At 33.8% G+C, this 22,226-nt stretch overlaps 2 protein-coding genes across 10 annotated transcripts in view; one reads left to right on the top strand and one right to left on the bottom strand.

The window, feature by feature from the left end:
• Positions 1–4,050, bottom strand: part of IMMP1L (inner mitochondrial membrane peptidase subunit 1) — a 138,117-nt gene extending 134,067 nt beyond the window's left edge. Inside the window, exon 1 of one of the 4 annotated variants that reach the window (XM_037839038.1) lies at positions 4,002–4,050. The gene's annotated coding sequence lies outside the window, so the exon portion shown is untranslated. Of the gene's footprint in view, positions 1–3,942 lie in introns of all 4 variants that reach the window. The other 3 variants (XM_037839035.1, XM_037839036.1, XM_037839037.1) reach the window with 3 other exon arrangements.
• A 145-nt stretch (positions 4,051–4,195) lies between these two features.
• ELP4 (elongator acetyltransferase complex subunit 4) overlaps positions 4,196–22,226 on the top strand; it is a 278,539-nt gene continuing 260,508 nt past the window's right edge. For 5 of the 6 annotated variants that reach the window (XR_005217377.1, XM_037839032.1, XM_037839028.1 and 2 more), the window contains exons 1-3: positions 4,196–4,429; positions 10,483–10,518; positions 20,042–20,163. Coding sequence is in view for 5 of the 6 variants with exons in the window: in XM_037839032.1 (XP_037694960.1) it covers positions 4,207–4,429; positions 10,483–10,518; positions 20,042–20,163 (381 nt within the window). In the remaining variant the exon portion in view is untranslated. The remainder of the gene's footprint in view (positions 4,430–10,482; positions 10,519–20,041; positions 20,164–22,226) is intronic. The other variant, XM_037839029.1, reaches the window with a different exon arrangement.

The following is a 22,226-nucleotide window of genomic DNA, read 5'->3' as shown; positions in this document are numbered from 1 at the left end:
CAATACCTTGCAAAGTTGACATTCATTTGTTCTCCCTCATGTAAAAACTTTCTTATATTTGTACATTTAAGTGGTCTGGATTATAAATACGCTAAATACTGATGTACAAATAGTAATTGAAGTCATGGATCAAGGAAAGACTATGGAATTAAAAGAGAAGATGCTCTTAATGGACTCCAAGATTTAATGGCAGAAAGGAGAAGAAAGAGCTTTATTTTCATTTACACCCCTAGCCATTAAATTGCCCCTCCTTGTTTTTATACTTATCCCTCTCCTGTGCTCTGCATTCCTCCCTCAGGTACCTATCTTTGTCAATTGTTTAGAATCTCTTTCCTGTACCTTTATTCTCTCCAACAACAACAAGCAACTCTCCGTAAATGTTAGTCATTACTCCCCATTCTCTCCCTTCATAGAAAAGTTTCCTAAAATGAAAAATGGTGTACCTTTATGGAATATTTAACTTCATTTGCCATTCACTTCTAAACATAATTATTTGAATTTTCAGTATACTACTACAGCAAATCTGCCCTTAACAAAGTAAAACATAAACCATTACTACTAAATCAAATGAACACTTTCCAATCTTTATTGTACTTTCTTATTCTTTTGCCCTGCTTTTAAAATTGAAGTTCCCCAAAGTTTATTCTCAGTTCTTTTTTTTCTCATTCTAAAAAAGATACTTCCTTGGTAAGTTTATTCATCCCCTTGGGGTCAACTCCCACCAGGTGGTTATTAATTTCAAATCTACAGCTTTCATCTAGAGATCCCTCTTTCACATAGCCTACCGTGTATTGGGTATCTCCACTCCATGGGTACTTCACATTAAACATATTCAAAACAGAGCAGAAATTCAATTTATTATCTCCAATCCCCTAAAACAACCACCACCACAATTACAAAATTTCTGCTAGCCTCCTTTTTCCCTATCCTTCACCATCCACAAAGCTGCTCATGGCAGAAACGTTTGATTCCTCCCCTCAACCTCCATTCCCTTACAGTAATCTAATGCATCCCATTTTTTTTTTTTATCCCAATCACACATTTAGCCATTCCACTTTCTTTTAGCATACTTTTGGCCAATGCATAACAATCAAATATGATCATTATGTCACTCCTTTACTTGAAATTTTTCAATGGTTTCTCATTTCCCATATCCTTAAGGAACAAAATAATAATAATTAGACCTAACCCTAACTTTTCCAGTCTCCTCTTCTCTTACCACACTATATACTTCATGAGAACTACTTGCACAGAAGCATGAGAACAGATTTATTGGAAGAATATTCTTCCCAGTTTCTAGAATTGCTCCAATTTTTCTCTAATTCCTTTAATCTTCTTTCTACAGGTCCCTCAAAACTCAGACTAACCTTCCCCCTCAAGGAAACTTTCCAGAGTTTCTCCCTCCCTATCTGAATTAGGTAGTCTTCATTTTTTTTTCTCCATAGCACTTATGGTATAGTTTATTAGCCTATTTACTCACTCATCTCCCCCACTGTGAACCCAAGGAAGGCAGAGTAAATATTTTCTCTATATAACCTGAGCATTTAGCAGACTCCCTGGAATTTAGCATGTGCTAAGTAACTGTCAAATTAATTAATTACTGCCACACCTAAATTATGCCCTTTTAACCCTTCCTGCTCTCCATAAATATTTCATTTATTCCAATGTTTTCTATTCCCTTCTGTATATGCTGGTAAATTCAAATGTTTGGGATTATTTGAGAGCAAAAGTTTCATCTTTACAAAAAAAATGAAGGTATTAATTCATTCTGTGATAGTACTATGCCAGGAATGTAACCTAATTGCAGGAATGCCTTGATGTGTACATGTCATGCTTCCAAATTACAGGTAAAGTTGGAAAATAATTCTTTTGTTCTAGCAATGAGGCAAACAAAGCATCACTGCCATCACCTTGAGAAAACTAAAGAGCGAGGTAAACAGAGTAGGAAATAAGAGAATACATAATTAACAATGTTGAATTCTACCTGAGCCCTTTGACCCTGGAAAACAGCGAAGGCTAAGAAATCCCCCAACCTTTGTGTTGTGAAAAAAGGCTTACTACAAAGAACCACTCTCTGCCTACACCAGCATACAGCGCCTTCTTTATGGACCTCCTCCAAGAGAATAGGCTAGTCTCAGCCTAAAACATTCTCTAATTTACTATCTGATTATGCTATCCTTTCATCTGACCTCCCTCTCACCACAGCACTTACAAATTCCAGCCTGATTTCTAGGCCCCAGACCTGTCTCTTATCTTACAGAATTCAGATAGTAAACGCAGGAGACAATCTGACACAACCATATTGTTTGACCTCCTCCTCACATCCTCTGCTAATTTTCCACTAGTTCACTCCAGTCCTTGAAAACCCTCCTGCCCTCTGCTTCAGGAGAGGTGAATTCAGACTTGTTTTCTAGGCTCTCTCACTATTGCAATAGGCTTGAATAAGGCCATCCTTGCCTATTTAACATTGTCTGGTGCTATTTTTCTTTGACATAATAAAGAAGCCTACAAAAATCAAATGTTTTTAGTGTTTCAAAGTTTTCAGAGCAGCAAAAATATTCAAGAAGTTTTCTATTTGATATTTGATTGCTTTGGCACTTTTTGTTTTGGCCCCTCTAGTATTTATTTTCTTCAGGATAAAACCAGCACAGACTTTCTGAGAATTCATTGTAAATGCTATACTGTTTCCTATGAAGACCATTTTGATTTCCATAGGTCTAAAATGACAAGATTAGGCCTAAGCAGGCAGTAAATATTCAACAATTTAAAGATTTGTGAATCTTTAGAAAGATTGGAAATGAAAGCATCTAAACCTTAATCAAAGTTTTCCAGTTAATATATTGTTAAATAGAAAAGTTCTTTTTTCTGAACATGGTTCCTAGGGGGGAAAAAAACACAAAAAATTCCCAAAGTCAAAACTTCAGTGACCATTTATAGCAATACTAATTTCAATTTATCAAATAGAATGGCCAAAAAGTTTTAACAAGTCATTGAGATATAAAACAATTCAATGGCAAGAATTTCAATGAGGTTTATATGCATTTTAAAAGTATCACTGTCAAAATCAGTACCTTAGTAGTGTAGGCATGATTTGCAAGTCCTTTATATTTTAGACATTAATCAACCATGCATATCTCTAAAAATCAATTAACCTCACCTCCCCAGCTCAGTTTTGAGAAAAAAATTTAATTCCAAGACACAGCTTTCAAATTCATGGGTTTTTTTTTCCCCCACACATAAAATTCCTATTTCAATTTTTTTAAAAGTTCTGAATTCAGTGTTCACAGATAACTATAAATAGAAAGTATATATACATATCTAAGTGTTATCAGTTTGGGGGTGGGTGGGAGAAATCGAATATTTTCAATTATTTGCAGCTGCTTTAACAGCAAACGACAATTAAATGTGTAAACAGGGTTCAGAGTAACACTTATCATTCACACCGCTTACGAAAAAGCGCTCCAAAGACTTCCATAAAGCACTAATTAAAATTAACGAAAGCTTCTCAGGGGGACTTGTCAAAGAGGTACATTTTTGTCATTTGCTGTTTCAGACAGCGGGAAACGAAATTACCTCAATGCTCAAGATTTTTCATTCCAACGTCTAAATCCAACCTTCTCACTACTAGAACAGACGAACAGTCTAGACTCTCACCAAGCAATTCATTAACTTGACAGTTCCTGCCCCTTCCATAGATAACAAAAGCATTCAGAAAAGGGCTGTGGAAGAGTCGAAGTGAATTTTCTCTCAGAAATTAGAAGAGAAAGGGGCAGGGAAATATATCTCTCCTTTACTCCTTACTATTGTGCGGAAAAAGGCACAAGCTTTTCCAAGCAGTTGCTAAAATACCCTGACAGGTCTTATTACTCCCTCAACCTTTTCTTTAATTCAACGTGAATGAAGACATTTTAGACGAGAAGAACGCTGAATGATATTACCCACCTCTGGCCCCAAAGAACCCCGAACTACCCTGATGATGAACCCAGGTGGGCCTTTCTCACCTGCGGCCCGAAGTCTGCCAGTCCTTAAGTGGAGCGCACTTTTCAGCAACGCACCTTGCGATTGGTTGATTTAGGAGGGACTTCTCAGTTCTATTGGCTAGGGAGCTACGTTAGGGGGCTGGAAGGCGGGAGTTTGCAGCTGACTCTGATAGGCCGGCAGCTGAGTTCCCAGAGTTCCTATTGGGTCAACACGGGAAGCTCCAAAATGGCGGCCACGGCAACCTGCGGCAAGGACACCCGGAATGTTGGGTGTGCGGCGGCGGCAGCTAGAAAGAATAATGTCACCAGTTTCCAGAGAAAGGGTCCTAAAGCTGGCGGTACTGACAGTGGCGGCTCTCGTCTGGTGTCCATCGCGGGCACACGACCGTCGGTGCGGAACGGGCAGCTGCTGGTATCCACCGGCCTCCCAGCCCTGGACCAGCTCTTAGGTTGGTTCCGAACGGAGATCCGGGCTCAAAAGAGGGAAATTTAGGTAGGGGATATGCCGGGGGAGCCACTCTGACCCCATGTCTCTCTCTAACCCTTCAGCTTTCGGGCGTGGAAAGGATAGCCGTTTCTGACAGAGATGGCTCTGCTAAGTGGTGACTAAACCTGTTTTAGTGCCCCCATTCTCTTCTTTCGTGCTCTGCCCTCCTGCCCCTTTCTAGATTACGACAGAATCCCTGCATGTTTTTATTCTGAAATGCTACCTAGTCAAAGGGAAGCATTAATGTCTCGAGACAGTTTGGCCTGCATGCAGGATCCCCGTCCTGGTCTCTTAAGTACACCCTTCTGTCAACCCCAGGTAGCTCACTATTTGGACTAATCTATTAAAAGTTTTTATCATTGTGAGAGACAGTTGGCGTCCTTAGAAAATACTGAAGAAAGTGACTTTCTCCCTGTCACCGCCAAACTGCTTATCCCCTAGTTCTGAATCTTAAAACAAGCCCAGTCGGCTTTTAGAGAATGGATGTTGAAGGTTTCTGTTGACCCAAAGTATTAAAGCCTGTCGTTGGTACTTAGAGAGTTATACCTGTACTTGTATCTGCGTTAAATATGTGTCTATATGTATGTACCTACAGATGTGCCTATATCTACATAGATATAGATATATAGTTAATTTCTTGCTTCCCAGAGTTAATTACTGCTACATTCCAAACGATATATTTAAACCTAATTCAAATTTTAAAAGAAAAGGAAGTCCAATCCTTAGGCTTTCCTTTGTAATCTCTGGAACTTTGCATGAAAAGCCTGCCTGAGAATATGCTTGTTTCATAAATGTTATTTTGGAAAGATTGACCAAATTAGATTGGTACTACAGAGTTGCCATGTTAATAAAGCTTGTAAATAAATTTATTCTTATCTGGAATGCTGCTTCATTAAAACTGGTTTGTGCTTATATTTCATAACTTATTTTAAAGTGTGTGGTACGTGTCTATTAAATCTGGTACACTTTCATAAAACATTACAAATGCTGTTGATTGTTCTTGTTCTTCACTTGACATTTTCTCTATACATTTTTTCTCCCAAGGAGGTAGGTTTTTCAGATGGGTTTAGTGCAGAGGAAAGTGAGGAGAGAAGCAACCTGTGAGAAATAGTCTGGCTTCTTGCCTCTTTTCTTTCATGGCCTAAGAGGACCCTGGTTATTTCTACATAAATCTTAATATTTTCAGTTTAATTGTTTGAAATCCATTGTCTTCCTGAGTTTTATGGTACTATAAATAGAAATGTTTGGAACTATCTAGTCAGCAATAATTTCACTTTTTTTCCTCTTGTGAGTCTCTCTTTGTTTTGTCCTACATTTAAATTTAAAGGTTGGAAACTATTCCTACTCCTTAATTTTTTTTTAATCCGGTATGGGTGTGTGACTTCATTTACTTGACCCTGAAACTCCAAACAAAAAGGTCAAATCATATTTTTGACATGATATTTTCAGTTCCTTATCAGAATAACAAATTATGTAGGCATACATAAATTATGTAGGCCACAGTTCGTGGCACTTAGCAGGTTCTCAGTAAGTTCTTTATTAGAAGAAAAATAATGTGTTGAAAAAATCCAGACAACAGATTGTGATGTAGAACAATTATGTATTTGAACTCTGAACACAGATTCAAAGATTGTGATAAACAAATTCACAAAACGAGTGACAATGTGGGCTAATCACTAGGCTTTAAATCTAGTGCTCTGTGTGCTATGCTACAGTTGTATCAAATTTTTGAGAACTCTTTTCAGGGGATTTTAAACATTTATTGAACCTAAAACTAAAGGATTTAACTATAGTCTCTTTTAAAGCGCTGACCAAAAAGAAAACCGAAAGCACCTTCTTCATGTGAATTGTAATTTTAAAATTTTCCAGATTTGCTCGGGGGAGGGCAGGGATGGAGGTACTCTAGTATATGAAGATACACAGTGACTGTAATAAGCTTATGCTAAAAATTACTGTTGAGAAGTTTGAAACAAGTATCAGTTGAATATTTTGAACTGTATCTTGCATGTATGCAGTTAATTATCAGAGTACACAAAAGTTGAAGAACCTACAATAGGAGTTAATACATTTGGAATAATGTAAAAGTATCATTGTTAACTCCTTAATGGCACTTTTGTATTTTGATTTTCTTTTCTGTATTTTATGTTGTTTATCATTAAAACATTATTTGAAAGTGAAACAGTTGGCTGCTAATGTGTTAATATAAGTAAAAGCAATTCAGACTATATTGTTACTCTAAACTGTCTAAATCAGATTATGATGAGCCTAACATGACCACATTGTGACAAAATGTAATGATAGCAGGATGTTATATCCAAATAAGATTAGACTATGACATTGTGATTGTTGCCTAAATATATTCTGTGGTTTCTATGTAACAAGTAAATATTGTATTGTCACTGTCAGACAAAGCAGTGACATTTTACTACTGCCGCCATTGACATCACTGTAATTTTAATCATTAATGCAAAATATATTTGAAGTCACCATATAGACTAATTGAATGATAGTCATTTGAGGTTATGCTAATATTGCCATTGTCTACTCCAAAGTATTTCATAAATTTGCAACTTCTCACTATCTTCGTCTTTTAAACAGATATGATCATATTGAATATTTTTGTTTTGATAACTTAATTTGATTGTTTGGTCTTGATATAAATTTCCCAAGTTGCTTTAATTTAAATTTTTCAGGTTCTTAGATTTCCTAACCCAGATTTGCAACCCTGTCATTCCTGGAAATTTGTGTTATTTGAAGAAACTGTATGTAAATTAACACATTTATATTTTGGAAAATGAAGAGGACTTGATTAGATAGATATTCCATTTCCCTTTTTCCGGGAATTTCCAAAGAAAGATTATAGCAGGTAAACGAAACTGACAAAATTACTTTTTTTCCCTAAGATATAAGGTATAGTCCCTCTCACAACTCTTAAGTCTAACCTGGAGGAATTATTCCCCAAGTTCATCCTTGAAAAAGATATTTGAGGGAAGGGTGACTTCCCAGATTTGCTTGGCTTAACCTCTGTGCTATCAGGACGTACTAAATTTTGGCAGTCAAGTGAATGACAAATAGTAATTTGGGGCAAGTAATAGTCCAGGAAGAGTACTCCAGAAGCTTCATGGTACCTGCCATTTTCAGCATTGACATTGAAAAGTAAATACTGGTGGGTTTGTTTCCTTTTCTGTAGTCTATCCTAATTGGTAATGTAGGACATTGTACACTCTGTACTATTTTTTAGTATAATCCTTGTTATGATATTTTAGGAAATGATATAGGTAGCTATACATTTAAGAAAATGTAGTTTATTCCTTTGTATTACCATGCAAAATTACTTCATGTGATTTAATCAATAGAACCATTATCACTATTAATAGCTTTGTCTATTTTGATTCCCATGTTTGCTTAGCCAGTAGTTGTGCAGTAATCAAGAGATACCAGGATGTATTAACAAGTAGACTTGTTAATTAAATAACTGCAATTTAATTTGGGGTGTGGCATCAATTAAGTAGTTGGGGATATTACTGTGAACCAAAGAAAGGGTATGGACTTGTTTTTTACACTGCATTTTCCTCAAAATACTTTTCTATAATTATAAGTGATATTATTCCTTTATAGGGAGCATTGGAGGGTACAGGTGGAAATAACTTAATTTTTCTGATTTTTATTTCTTTTCCCTTTTACTGTTTTTAACTGTGAAAAAAGAGATTTGCCCTTGATAAATAAGGTTTCTCTTCTGGGCCTTCATGGTCTACTATATTAATGAGATTTAGTTTACCCAAAATATATAGCTTAATTAGATATTTGACTGGGGAAGGGGTGAGAATTGAATTTTCTCCCTTTAAAATAGTGTTATCATTGTCTAACCACTTGTCATATGAATTGAAAACAAAAAACCATTTCCTTCATACTTTAAACATCATAAGATAGGAAGATCTTGGCACTTACTCACAAGTTCTTGAATGTTCTGATACTTTTTTAAGTTTTTTTAAGATACTAAATTTCTTTGGCTTTAACAAAATATCCCATGTCTTATTTCTAAAAATTATATGCAAAATCTTGATGAAACTAGTATTTTAAAATTTCAAGCTGGCAAATTATCTTCAACTTTTCAAACTCACAATTTTCTAATCATATGTAGATAAAATACTGTACTTGTATTTTTAGTAAGCTGGAGGTAAATAGAATTCTTAAAAAAATCTAAAAATAAAATCAAGAGTTTTTATGTGCTTAGTAACTTAGAAAGTACATTGTGATTTCTCTAAATTATGATTAAAGGAGAGAGGAGGTGGTAAACAAGACCATTTTACTCCTAAAAGTTTTTTTTTTTTAAACCATACAAATTCCTTCCTTACCCCATTACTCAATTAAAACATTTTCATTGACCATTGGAAAAAGAGATTTCTATTTTAATTGGGAACTGTTAATGTGAGGTATGTTTTGCTTTTGAAAATAGATAAAATTAATGATTATTGAATTTAAAAATACGAAAAACTAGCTTGTAATAAAGATATGTCAAGATATCCTCATGTGATTGGGTGCTGTTTGGTTTTGTTTGTTTGGTTGGTTGTTGGTTGGCTTTTTGCTGTGGACATAGCTAAAAAGTACTTACTCTAGTTTAAAATCCAGCTAACAACTTGGGTATATCCAGTGAGGTATATCAGAATACCTTATAGGAAGGTATTTTGGGTAAATGTTGCAAGATCCTATTGAACTAAAATCAAGGCTAGAAGAGGAACTTTGTGTGTGTGTGTGTGTGTAATGTCAAATCATTTTACTTCTTATCCATAGAATAAAAGGTGGATTTAAAAATAGTTAATAAGATGGTTTCATTAAATTTACTTAATAGAATGCATTAGAAAAAAGAAAGAAAGAAAACAGCCTTTTTGTAAGAGAAGAATTCCTGATAGGATATTAATTTGTCTGGCAAAAGTTATTAAAAAACTTTTGTATCCCCATTTATGTTGTCTTAAATAATGTTCAAATTTTCCAAACATTAGTATTTTTAACACAGAAGATTTAAAAAATTTGCTTGACTACTATTTCCTGAATTATCAGAAAGAGTGGGTTGTTTAGCATATTCTTACAGAAAGCACTTTCTTAGCTTAGTCTTATTTCTATAATGCTTTGTTTAACTAGTTCATCAATGGGAAGTATGCTTGCTAATTATTACTGTTATGGTGATCACCTTATCAGATAACTGCATTTTTAGTGATTTATTCTAATCAGAAAATTGCCCCAATGGTAATGGTAGCTCTTATTGAGTACCTGTTCTGGGCCAGACACCTGTGTTAGGAATCACTTCATTTAATTGGTATACTATTCTTTGATTTTCCCTCATCATCGCATTTGGTGATACATGATGTAGTCACATATTTAAAAGAACACTTTATAATAACATTGAAAATGTGTTTAGTGATTGTCTTCATTTTTTGGTCAAAATGGTTAAAATATTGTTAATTTTAAATTCTAAGTATATTTAGACATACATATTGAGAGACTGTTCAGACTGTATATTATTCATAATGAAAAAATAATTTGTTTTAATTTCAGTTATTTTCTCCAAGACTTATTAAATTTGAGAATAAATATTAAAGTGGAATTTCTAACAACAGCTTTTCTATGTTGACTTCTACAGTAGTTTAGTTAATGTGCATATTTAGGTCTTAACTATTAAGTTAATTTATTAAAAAGTGCTAAATATAGCATTTTCTGAATGCTTACCCACAATTATCTTGAATACGCAACATTCTATCACAAGAGAAAGGAGGATAGTACAACATATTATGGAAGTAATTGTATTGTGTACCATGTAATTACATATAATGTGTAATTATTTCATAAATCTCTAGCACACTAGAACACAGTAGCACTAGAACACAGTATTGCATAATTAAAATGTTCTCAACTGCAGTTTTAAAGTTATTGCATTCCTGTTCTTGAGAGAGCTTAACTTTTATGGTAAAGATAATATGATGAGGTAGATTAATTTTCTTGTTTTTGTTCCATTTCCAGGTGGAGGTTTAGCGGTTGGAACAGTTCTTCTAATTGGTTAGTGTAAACTACATGCTTTCCTCTTCCTGATCACAGTTTTTGGTTGTGTATAATGATTTTATGTCCATTCTGAAGTTAAATATTTTAAGCTATTAAATCTGTGCAAAACTTAAGATAAATTAAAAATACAAAGCAATTGCCTTAAGTCCTAATGTAAATTTGAATGTTCTTATAAACTTGAAATAAATTACACACATATATCTGAAAATCTGGCTCTTATACTTTACACATATTGACAATGTTTGTGCTCCAGTTCTTAAAAACATCTGAAAGCCCTAATTTTTTTTTTTTTTTTGAGAATTTCACTACTTAGACTTAATTATTGGAATAATTACTTTGAAATTTTGATTTACTTATAAATCCATCATATAGTTCACAGATTTGATCATTATTATCTTATTGAAAGAAAAGTAACAAGCTTTAAGTCATATTTTTATTCTCTAAAGTAACAAGAGTTCTTATTTAGATATACATATATATCCGTATTACCCTTATTTCTTTTTTTTTTAAATCTTCATTTTATTGAGATATATTCACATACCACGCAGTCATACAAACCAAATTGTACATTCGATTGTTCACAGTACCATTACATAGTTGTACATTCATCACCTAAACCAATCCCTGACACCTTCATTAGCACACACACAAAACTAACAAGAATAATAATTAAAGTAAAAAAAGAGCAATTAAAGTAAAAAAGAACACTGGGTGCCTTTGTCTGTTTGTTTGTTTGTTTCCTTCCCCTATTTTTCTACTCATCCATCCATAAACTAGACAAAGGGGAGTGTGGTCCTTAAGGCTTTCCCAATCCCATTGTCACCCCTCATAAGCTACATTTTTATGCAGTTGTCTTCGAGATTCATGGGTTCTGGGTTGTAGTTTGATAGTTTCAGGTATCTACCACCAGCTACCCCAATTCATTAGAACCTAAAAAGGGTTGTCTAAATTGTGTGTAACAGTGCCCACCAGAGTGGCCTCTTGGCTCCCTTTGGAATCTCTCTGCCACTGAAGCTTATTTCATTTCCTTTCACATCCCCCTTTTGGTTAAGAAGATGATCTCCATCCCACGATGCCAGGTCTACATTCCTCCCCGGGAGTCATATTCCACAATACCAGGGAGATTCACTCCCCTGGGTGTCTGATCCCACGTAGGGGGGAAGGCAGTGATTTCACCTTTCAAGTTGGCTTAGGTAGAGAGAGAGGGCCACATCTGAGCAACAAAGAGGCATTCAGGAGGAGGTTCTTAGGCGCAATTGTAGGGAGGCTTAGCCTCTCCTTTGCAGCAACAGTCTTCCCAAGGGTAAATCCTGCGGTAGAGGGCTCAACGCATCAGACCACCAATCCCCTATCTCTGCGATCTTGTTAGCAACCATCGAGGTAGGGTAGGCCAATACCCCTGCATTCTCCACAGGCTCCTCAAGGGGGCACTACATATTTTTTTCCTTGTTTTTCTTTTTTTTTTTTTTTAACTTTCCCTTCTTTTTTAAATCAACTGTATGGAAAAAAAATTAAAAAAAAAAAACATACAATAAAAGAAAATTTCAAAGAGGCCATAACAAGGGAATAAGAAAAAGACAGCTAACCTAAGATAACTGCTTAACTTTCAACCTGTTCCTACTTTACCCCAAGAAAGTTACATAATATAGCAACATTTCTGTGAACTTGTTCCTACTATATCCATCAGAAATTAACAGACCATAGTCATTCCTGGGCATCCCCAGAACGTTAAATAGCTTATCTGTTCTTCTTGGATTATTGTTCCCCCTTCCTTAATTGCTCTCTATTGCTAGTTCCCCTACATTCTACATTATAAACCATTTGTTTTACATTTTTCAAAGTTCACATTAGTGGTAGCATATAATATTTCTCTTTTTGTGCCTGGCTTATTTCGCTCAGCATTATGTCTTCAAGGTTCATCCATGTTGTCATATGTTTCACGAGATCGTTCCTTCTTACTGCCGTGTAGTATTCCATCGTGTGTATATACCACATTTTCTTTATCCACTCATCTGTTGAAGGACATTTGGGTTGTTTCCATCTCTTGGCAATTGTGAATAATGCTGCTATGAACATTGGCGTGCAGATATCTGTTCCTGTCGCTGCTTTCCAATCTTCCGGGTATATACCGAGAAGTGCAATCGCTGAATCGAATGGTAACTATATATCTAGTTTTCTAAGGAACTGCCAGACTGACTTCCAGAGTGGCTGAACCATTATACAGTCCCACCAACAATGAATAAGAGTTCCAGTTTCTCCACATCCCCTCCAGCATTTGTAGTTTCCTGTTTGTTTAATGGCAGCCATTCTAACCGGTGTTAGATGGTATCTCATTGTGGTCTTAATTTGCATCTCTCTAATAGCTAGTGAAGCTGAACATTTTTTCATGTGTTTCTTGGCCATTTGTATTTCCTCTTCAGAGAACTGTCTTTTCATATCTTTTGCCCATTTTATAATTGGGCTGTCTGTACTATTGTCATTGAGTTGTAGGATTTCTTTGTATATGCAAGATATCAGTCTTTTGTCAGATACATGGTTTCCAAAAATTTTTTCCCATTGAGTTGGCTGCCTCTTTACCTTTTTGAGAAATTCCTTTGAGGTGCAGAAACTTCTAAGCTTGAGGAGTTCCCATTTATCTATTTTCTCTTTTGTTGCTTGTGCTTTGGGTGTAAAGTCTAGGAAGTGGCCGCCTAATACAAGGTCTTGAAGATGTTTTCCTACATTATCTTCTAGGAGTTTTATGGTACTTTCTTTTATATTGAGATCTTTGGTCCATTTTGAGTTAATTTTTGTGTAGGGGGTGAGGTAGGGGTCCTCTTTCATTCTTTTGGATATGGATATCCAACTCTCCCAGCCCCATTTGTTGAAAAGACCATTATGACTCAGTTCATTGACTTTGGGGGCCTTATCAAAGATCAGTCGGCCATAGATCTGAGGGTCTATCTCCGAATTCTCAATTCGATTCCATTGATCTATATGTCTATCTTTGTGCCAGTACCATGCTGTTTTGGCAACTGTGGCTTTATAATAAGCTTCAAAGTCAGGGAGTGTAAGTCCTCCCACTTCGTTTTTCTTTTTTAGAGTGTCTTTAGCAATTCGAGGCATCTTCCCTTTCCAAATAAATTTGATAACTAGCTTTTCCAAGTCTGCAAAGTAGGTTGTTGGAATTTTGATTGGGATTGCATTGAATCTGTAGATGAGTTTGGGTAGAATTGACATCTTAATGACATTTAGTCTTCCTATCCATGAACATGGAATATTTTTTCATCTTTTAAGGTCCCCTTCTATTTCTTTTAGTAGAGTTATGTAGTTTTCTTTGTATAGGTCTTTTACATCTTTGGTTAAGTTGATTCCTAGGTACTTGATTTTTTAGTTGCTATTGAAAATGGTATCTTTTTCTTGAGTGTCTCTTCAGTTTGTTCATTTCTAGCATATAGAAACATTACTGACTTATGTGCATTAACCTTGAATCCCGCTACTTTGCTAAATTTGTTTATTAGCTCTAGTAGCTGTATCGTCGATTTCTCAGGGTTTTCTAGATATAAGATCATATCGTCTGCAAACAATGACAGTTTTACTTCTTCTTTTCCAATTTGGATGCCTTTTATTTCTTTGTCTTGCCGGATTGCCCTGGCTAGCACTTCCAGCACAATGTTGAATAACAGTGGTGACAGCGGGCATCCTTGTCTTGTTCCTGATCTTAGAGGGAAGGCTTTCAGTCTCTCACCATTGAGTACTATGCTGGCTGTGGGTTTTTCATATATGCTCTTTATGATGTTGAGGAAGTTTCCTTCAATTCCTACCTTTTGAAGTGTTTTTATCAAAAAGGGATGTTGGATTTTGTCAAATGCTTTTTCAGCATCTATTGAGATGATCAATTGATTTTTCCCTTTTGACTTGTTAATGTGTTGTAATACATTGATTGATTTTCTTATGTTGAACCATCCTTGCATGCCTGGAATAAACCCCACTTGGTCATGGTGTATGATTTTTTTAATGTGTCTTTGGATTCGATTTGCAAGTATTTTGTTGAGGATTTTTGCATGTATATTCATTAGGGAGATTGGCCGGTAGTTTTCCTTTTTTGTAGCATCTTTGCCTGGTTTTGGTATTAGATTGATGTTAGCTTCATAAAATGAGTTAGGTAATGTTCCATTTTCTTCAATGTTTTGAAAGAGTTTGAGTAAGATTGGTGTCAGTTCTTTCCGGAAAGTTTGGTAGAATTCCCCTGTGAAGCCATCTGGCCCTGGGCATTTATTTGTGGGAAGATTTTTGATGACTGATTGGATCTCTTTGCTTGTGATGGGTTGGTTGAGGTCTTCTGTTTCTTCTCTGGTCAGTATAGGTTGTGCGTATTGTTCTAGTTTGCTAATGCTGCAGAATGCAAAACACCAGAGATGTACTGGCTTTTATAAAAAGGGGGTTTATTTGGCTATACAGTTAGGGTCTTAAGGCCATAAAGTGTCCAAGGTAACACATCAGTAATCAAGTACCTTCACTGGAGGATGGCAAATGGCATCCAGAAAACCTCTGTTAGCTGGGAAGGCACGTGGCTGGCGTCTGCTCCAAAGTTCTGGTTTCAAAATGGCTTTCTCCCAGGACATTCCTGTCTAGCAAGCTTGCTCTTCTTCAAAACATCACTCACAGCTGCACTCCGTCCGGTCTCTTTGAGTCAGCATGCTTTATATGGCTCCACTGATCAAGGCCCACCCTGAATGGGTGGGGTCACGCCTCCATGGGAGTATCCCACCAAAGTCACCACCCACAGCTGGGTGGGGCACATTCCAAGCAAATCTAACCAGCACCAAAACGTCTGTCCCACAAGACCACAAAGATAATGGCATTTGGGGGACACATACATTCAAACCGGCACACACATGTTTCCAGGAAATTGTCCATTTCCTCTACATTATCCAGTTTGTTGCCATATAGTTGTTCATAGTATCCTCTTATAATTTTTTAAATTTCTTCAGGATCTGCAGTTTTGTCACCTTTTTCATTCATTATTTTGTTTATATGGGTCTTCTCTCTTTTTGATTTTGTCAGTCTAGCTAGGGGCTTGTCAATTGTATGTATGTATGTCAGTAGTGTGTTTCTTTTTATTTTTGAGTGGTATTCTGTTTATCAATATACAGTTTTGTTTACCCATTCAGTACTTGGTGGACATGACTTTTGTTTCCAGCTATTGGCTGTTAAGAAAAAAAAAAGAGGTACCCTAAACCACCTATATAAATCTGTATGTGGAGATGTGTTTTCATCTCTCAGGTATGTATACCCAGGAGTGGATTTGCTGAGTCCTTTAATGTGTATAAATTTAACTCTATTAAAAACTGCCACACTGCTTACCAAAGTAGTGCTACTGTTTTGCATTGCTACCACAGTGTAGGAGCATTTTATTTTCTCCACATCCTTGCCAGCACTTGGTATTAAATTTTTATTTTAGCCATTCTAATGGGAATGCAGTGGTTTAACATGGTGTTTTAATTTGCATTTTTTGATGATTAGTACTGTTGAACATCTTTTCATACTTGCTACACACATATCTTCTTTTGTGAAGTGCATGTTCACATCTTTTGCCCATTTTTATGGTGGGTAATTTATTGTCTTATTAAATTATTAGAGTTTTGTATGTATATTTTTGTCACACACATACTGGATGCCAGTCCTTTGTCAGATATCTATTGCAACTATTTGTCTCTGTCTGCAGCTTGCCTTTTTATTTTCTTAATGGTGTCTTTTAAAAAGCAAAATCTTTTTACTTTGATGAACTCCAATTTATCTATTTTTTCTTTTGTGTTTCATGCTTTCATGTCCTATCTAAATCTTTCTCTTTTTGGGGGGCATTTTTTTTTCTTTCTATCTAAATCTTTGCCTACTCCAAGATTGAAAAGATTTTCTCCTATGTTTCCTTCTAATAGTTTTATAGTTTCTGCTTGTACGTTTGGGCCTGTGATTATCCATTTCAAATTAATAGTGTAGTGTGGTATGAAGTAAGGGTTTGCTTGTTTGTTTGTTTTTCTTTACATATAGATATCTGGTCATTCAATGACTATTTGTTGGAAAAAAAACTATTATTTCTCCACCTTTGTAAAAAATCAATTATGTGGGTCTATTTCTGGCTCTTTTCCCTTCTTTTTATCTGTATCTCTATCCTTTTGCAGTTCCTCATTGACTTGATTACTGTAGCTTTATAATAAGTATTGAAATCAAGTAGTCAGTCTAGCAAGCTCTGTTTTTCTTTTTCAGATATGTTTGGCTATTTAGACCTTTGGGTTTCTATGTAAATTTTAGAATTAGCTTGTCAGTGTCTCCAGAAAACTTACTGGAATTTTCACTGTGATTCCATTGAATCTATCAGATAAATTAGAGAGATGTGATTCTTCTGTCCCATTAACATAGGTTTCTTTACTTTCTCTCAGAATGCTTTGTATTTTTCAGTACAGAGCTAGTTCTTATGCATATTTAAAATTTTTATTTAAAAATTCATATTATGGAATCAATTTTAAATGGATATTTTAATATCAGTTTCTAATATTTGTTACTGGTATGTAGAAATACAATTTTTATATATTGATTTTCTTTGCTACAACCTTGAGAGTGTTAGTTCTAGCAGCTTTTTCATAGCATCCTTAAGATTTCCTATGTATGTAATAATGTCTGCAAATAAAGACAATTTTACTTCATATTTTCCAATTTTCTATGCCTTTTATTTCTTTTTCTTGACTTACTGCATGGCTAAGACCTTAAGCATAATGTTAATTGAAGTGCTAAGAGTGGCTATGTTTGCATTGTTCCTAATCTCAGGAGCAAAGTATTCCATCTCACCATTAAGTATGATGTTATCTTTAGGTTCTTGTAAATTACATTTCTTAGGTTAAAGAAGTTTCATTCTATTCCTAGTTTGCTAAAAGTTTTTAAAATTATTATTTGGTGTTGAATTGTGTCAAATGTTTTTACTGCAGCTATTGTAATGATTCATGTGGTCATAATTTTTAAATCTGTTACAGTGGTATCTTGATTGATTTTCAAAGATTAAACCCCACTGGGTCATACCATATTATATTATTCTTTTTTTTTGAAATTGCTGTGTTTTGTTTCATGGCTTATTTTCTTATATATTCATGGAGAACAGTAGTTTACAGTTTTCTTTTATTGTGATGTCTTTGTCTGGTTTGGGAAGTATTTTCCCATCTCCACACTTTCTTCTTTTCTGAAAGAGTACAGGTAGGATTGGTATAAATTCTTCCTTAAATGCAGGTATCAGTCTGTATTTTATTTATTTATTTTTTTTTTTACTTTTTGTCTGGTTTTGGTATCAGAGTAATAATGAGCCCATAAAGTGAGTTGGGAATTGTTTTCTCTTCCTTTTTTCTAAAAGAGTTTAGGATTGGTAGTATTTCTTCCTTAAGTGTTTGATGAATTTACTAATGAAGTTCCTTGCACCTGATGTCGGGGTGGGGCATAATGTTAAATGTGAATTTAAATACAGTTTCCTGTTTCTTCAATTATCATATTTGGTCATCTGTGTCCTTCAAGGAATTTGTTTATTTCATGTAGGTTGTCAGATTTTTTGGCTTAAAGTTGTTCATAATACTTATTTTTATACTTTCAATGTGTAGAAGATCTTTCATGAAATCTCTGGTTTTATTGAAAAGATTGATAATTTGGTAGGCCCAGCTAAAGATTTATCAGCTTTATTGATCTTTTCATTTTATCTATCTGGTCATTGATTGTCTCTCTTTTATTGGTCCATTTTTTACTTCCATTGATTTTTCCTCTTTATTATTTCCTATCATTTAGGTTTACATTTCATGTGAACTTATTTTTCTAGTTTTTTTAAATGAATGCTTGGATAAATGATTTTACACCTTTCATGTTTTCTAATTAAGCATTTTCAAGCTATAAAATGTCTTCTGAGGTCTGCTTTAGTGGTCCTCTAAAACTTTTCACGTTTTATTTCTATAAATCATTTCATTCAAAATATCGTCTAATTTTCATTTTCATTTATATTTGAGTCATTATTTAGAAACATGTACTTTAATTTCCAAATACTTGGAGTTTTTCTAAATATCTTATTGCTATTGATTCTAATTTAATGATTTTGTGGTTAGAATATTCTTTAAGATTTTAATGTTTTGAAATCTGTTAGGACTTGTTGAAATCTATTTGGACTAATATATGGTCTGTCTTGGCACACATTCCATATACACTAGAAAAAGTATATTCTCAATTGTATGACTAATCAATTAGGTTAAATTAGGTTGATGAAATCATTCAGATTTTCTCTTTCTTTAATAATTTTTTACTGTAAATATACTTCCAATTACTAATAAAAATCTCTGATTATCATTTGTTTCTTTCCTTTTTTCTTTTAGTTTTGCTTTAAATAGTTGTAATTTTTGAATAAATTCAAAGAAAAGACTTCACACACACACAAATACATATATATGTAGAAATACAAACATATATGCATACATAGTGTGATTTTTACAAATGTTAACAGTGCCTGGCATATTGTAGGAATTCAACTATAGTTGAATAAGTTAATCAAGGATACTCTCTTTATAGATAATAATCAATTTACTTTTGTGTCACATTGTATTGTGTTCAAAGTATTAAAGGAAAGAAAGTTGATATAGAAGTATAGGCATTTGTCTTATCAGCAATATTACAAGAACAAAAATATACTGAAGTGATAATTATATCATGGTGTCTCAAAAAAGTACACATTTTGCTTATTAAACCTCCTGATTTATTATTTATCTAATATATTTATTAATCTAATATATCTAATATAATATAAATATATTATAATATAATATAATATTATATTATAAATATAATATAATATAATTAATAAATATAATATATTTATTAATCTAATATATCTAATATAATCTAATATATCTAAATATATCTAATATATTTATTAATCTAATATATTTATTAATCATGAAAATTCTGAAAGGAGTGGGAATGAGGGAATAATAAAAGACAAAAGACTTTACCAGGAAAACATTTAGTACAAATTTATATAAGCTGTAAAATTGAAATATTTATTTAATTTTAAATTATTTTTAACTTTTAAACCCCAAACCAGAATGAGAGAGTAATAATATTTTGCCAAATTTGATAAATGTTAATCATCAGACTACCTACAATAAGTGCTAAATTATTTGACATGAAGAAATGAAGTCTGAGGTGCAGTGCCTGTGAAAATGCCATATATCTTAGCTAAGAAAAACAAAATCTCTGATTTCTTTGACATTTTAATCATACGTAACCTAAGTTTCATGGCTATCAGATGGGTATAAGTAGATGTAAAATGATCTTCAGAATCAAAAAGGTTTTGTTAAAAATACCTTCTTGCCATTGACAATCTAGACAAGTGACTTAGTCTAAATGAGCCTTATGAAAAAATAATTATTGCCTCACCTCACATAGTTGTTTTAAGGAGAAAAAATGTAAAAAACATGTGCTTGGTAGATAAGATTATAATGGTATATTTTTTCTTTTACAGAAGAGGATAAATATAATATTTATTCACCTTTACTCTTCAAGTATTTCCTGGCAGAGGGGATCATCAGTGGGCACACTTTGTTGGTCGCATCTGCTAAAGAAGACCCTGCTGATATTTTGCAGGTATAGAGTATACTAATTCAATACCTGTGAAATTATATGCTTGTCACCATACAGGAGTCAGTGAACATTATATGAAAAATGATTTATTTATATACATGTATATACATACATGCACACACAACATATATATATGTATGTGTATATGTCTTTCTATAGAGAGAGACATTTAACTATATTACTGCAACCGAACATATGAGTGTTTTTCTCCCAGTAAAAAGTATCAAATTTATTTGAACATGTAGTTTCATTATTAAACTAGCCTTGGTGGGTAATTTTTTAACTTAAAATTCATATCAGATGTGGGAAAAACAATAAGCTATTGAAGATTATCATCAAATAGAATTTTTGCACCATGCGTCTACAAAATCATGTTGAATAGCAAAAAAATTCTAGTTTGCATTTCTTACTGTAGAGAGGGAAGAAATATCCCTTAATTCTTTACTTCTAATTCAAACATGATCTTATATTGACATAACTTAACTATTTTTATCCAAAGTACTACTAGACTCAAATTTTCAAAACTCTAAAACTTTCTTTACCCCTCTTGAAGTATGACTTAACTATAACTCTTAAGAATTTCATAAAAGACCTTGAAATTTTTATTTTTATTTTCACCTTGAAACTGATCAAAATCTAGGAGATAACTAACACATTATTTAAAACAATAATGGAATAAAAACCAAAATTAGTATGTATATAATTGGCAAATTATCTGGTAAGTCATTTAAAATATTTCATGTTTCTACTTAGCACATGATTCCTTCATCTGGGCCAGACTTTGCTTTTTAAGTAATATTGCCATAAAATCCAAAAGAGAAACCTTTGCATAATTTTCCAAATAATTTTCTTCTGGTTGCAGAGTCTGTTTTTTTCTCCAATCTTTTCTCAGTTTTTTGGCTTCTGCAATATTTTCTTGATGTTTCTATTTCCTATTTTAGTCTTTTCCCTTAGCATTAGTCATCTTGGCTGATTTCTGGAGCAGTACTTCACTTCTTAGGAGCAGTATAGTAAAAGACAAAGTCACTGTCCTAAAGAAGCTATACAGGTTCTTCACAGCCCATTCCACAACATACTCACCCTAAAATTTTATACCAAGCATCTCTGTAGTGATCATGGGAAGATTCAGCCAGAAGCCGAAAGGCCTATGTATGCATTTAAAAATTAAGTATTTTCTTTTATTTTTGATTCTTGCCTCTTCCCACCAAAGTAACTGATATTAGAACCTATTGTATATATTTTCACACTTTGCTTCACTAGATTTTTTATTTGAAAATAAATGCCTGACTTCTTTTTTAGGTACCTTGAATTTGTACAAGTTAGTATTAAAAATCTCAGCATATTAAGAGAATAAAAAAGATAAGCAACAAAGTGGGAGAAAATACTTACAGATACTTATCTGGTAGAGGACTACTATCTAGAATAAACAAAAAACTCTTGAAACTCATTAAAATGTTAGGAAAAAAAGTTAATTAAAAGATAAACACTCATTTAATTTACAAGTCCTTCTTTAATTTCATGAAGGATTTTGAAGTTAGAAAAGATGTATTAACCCTTTCATCAGACTTCCCTAAACTATCCAGTCATGTATGCAGGTAATTAGATTCTACAAACATTTATTCATGAAGCAATATTACAGTGTAGTAGAAAAAATACAAAATAGCATTAAAAAAAACAAGAGACTCTTGAAAAGTTGCAATTCTGATCAAGTTAGATTAATAAGGAATAGATTGCCACCCATACTTGAAACAACTATAAAAAAAGAAAACAGGATAAAATATATGAAACAATAGTTAGGCATCAGACAATGAAGGAAAGTGGTGCCTGAGAGATGCAAAACAAAGAAGATAAGTGCTATGATTGCTCTAGCTTACTGCATGCAAGGTTTCCAGACCATTATGCAGAAAGGAGTAACCCAAGTCAAGACAACCTTAGGAGACAGAGCAGGGGGTTCATGGAGGCCAAGACAGCTAGAATGTTAAAGGACAGAATATTAAAAGAAGAGAGCTGCACAGGGTGAGTTTTGGAGACCTATACAGGGCCTAGACTATTTACTAGTCTTCAGA

Source organism: Choloepus didactylus, chromosome 6, assembly GCF_015220235.1.
Source record: "Choloepus didactylus isolate mChoDid1 chromosome 6, mChoDid1.pri, whole genome shotgun sequence".
NCBI classification, from domain to species: Eukaryota; Metazoa; Chordata; class Mammalia; order Pilosa; family Megalonychidae; genus Choloepus; species Choloepus didactylus.
This window is presented reverse-complemented; position numbering and strand designations above follow the sequence as displayed.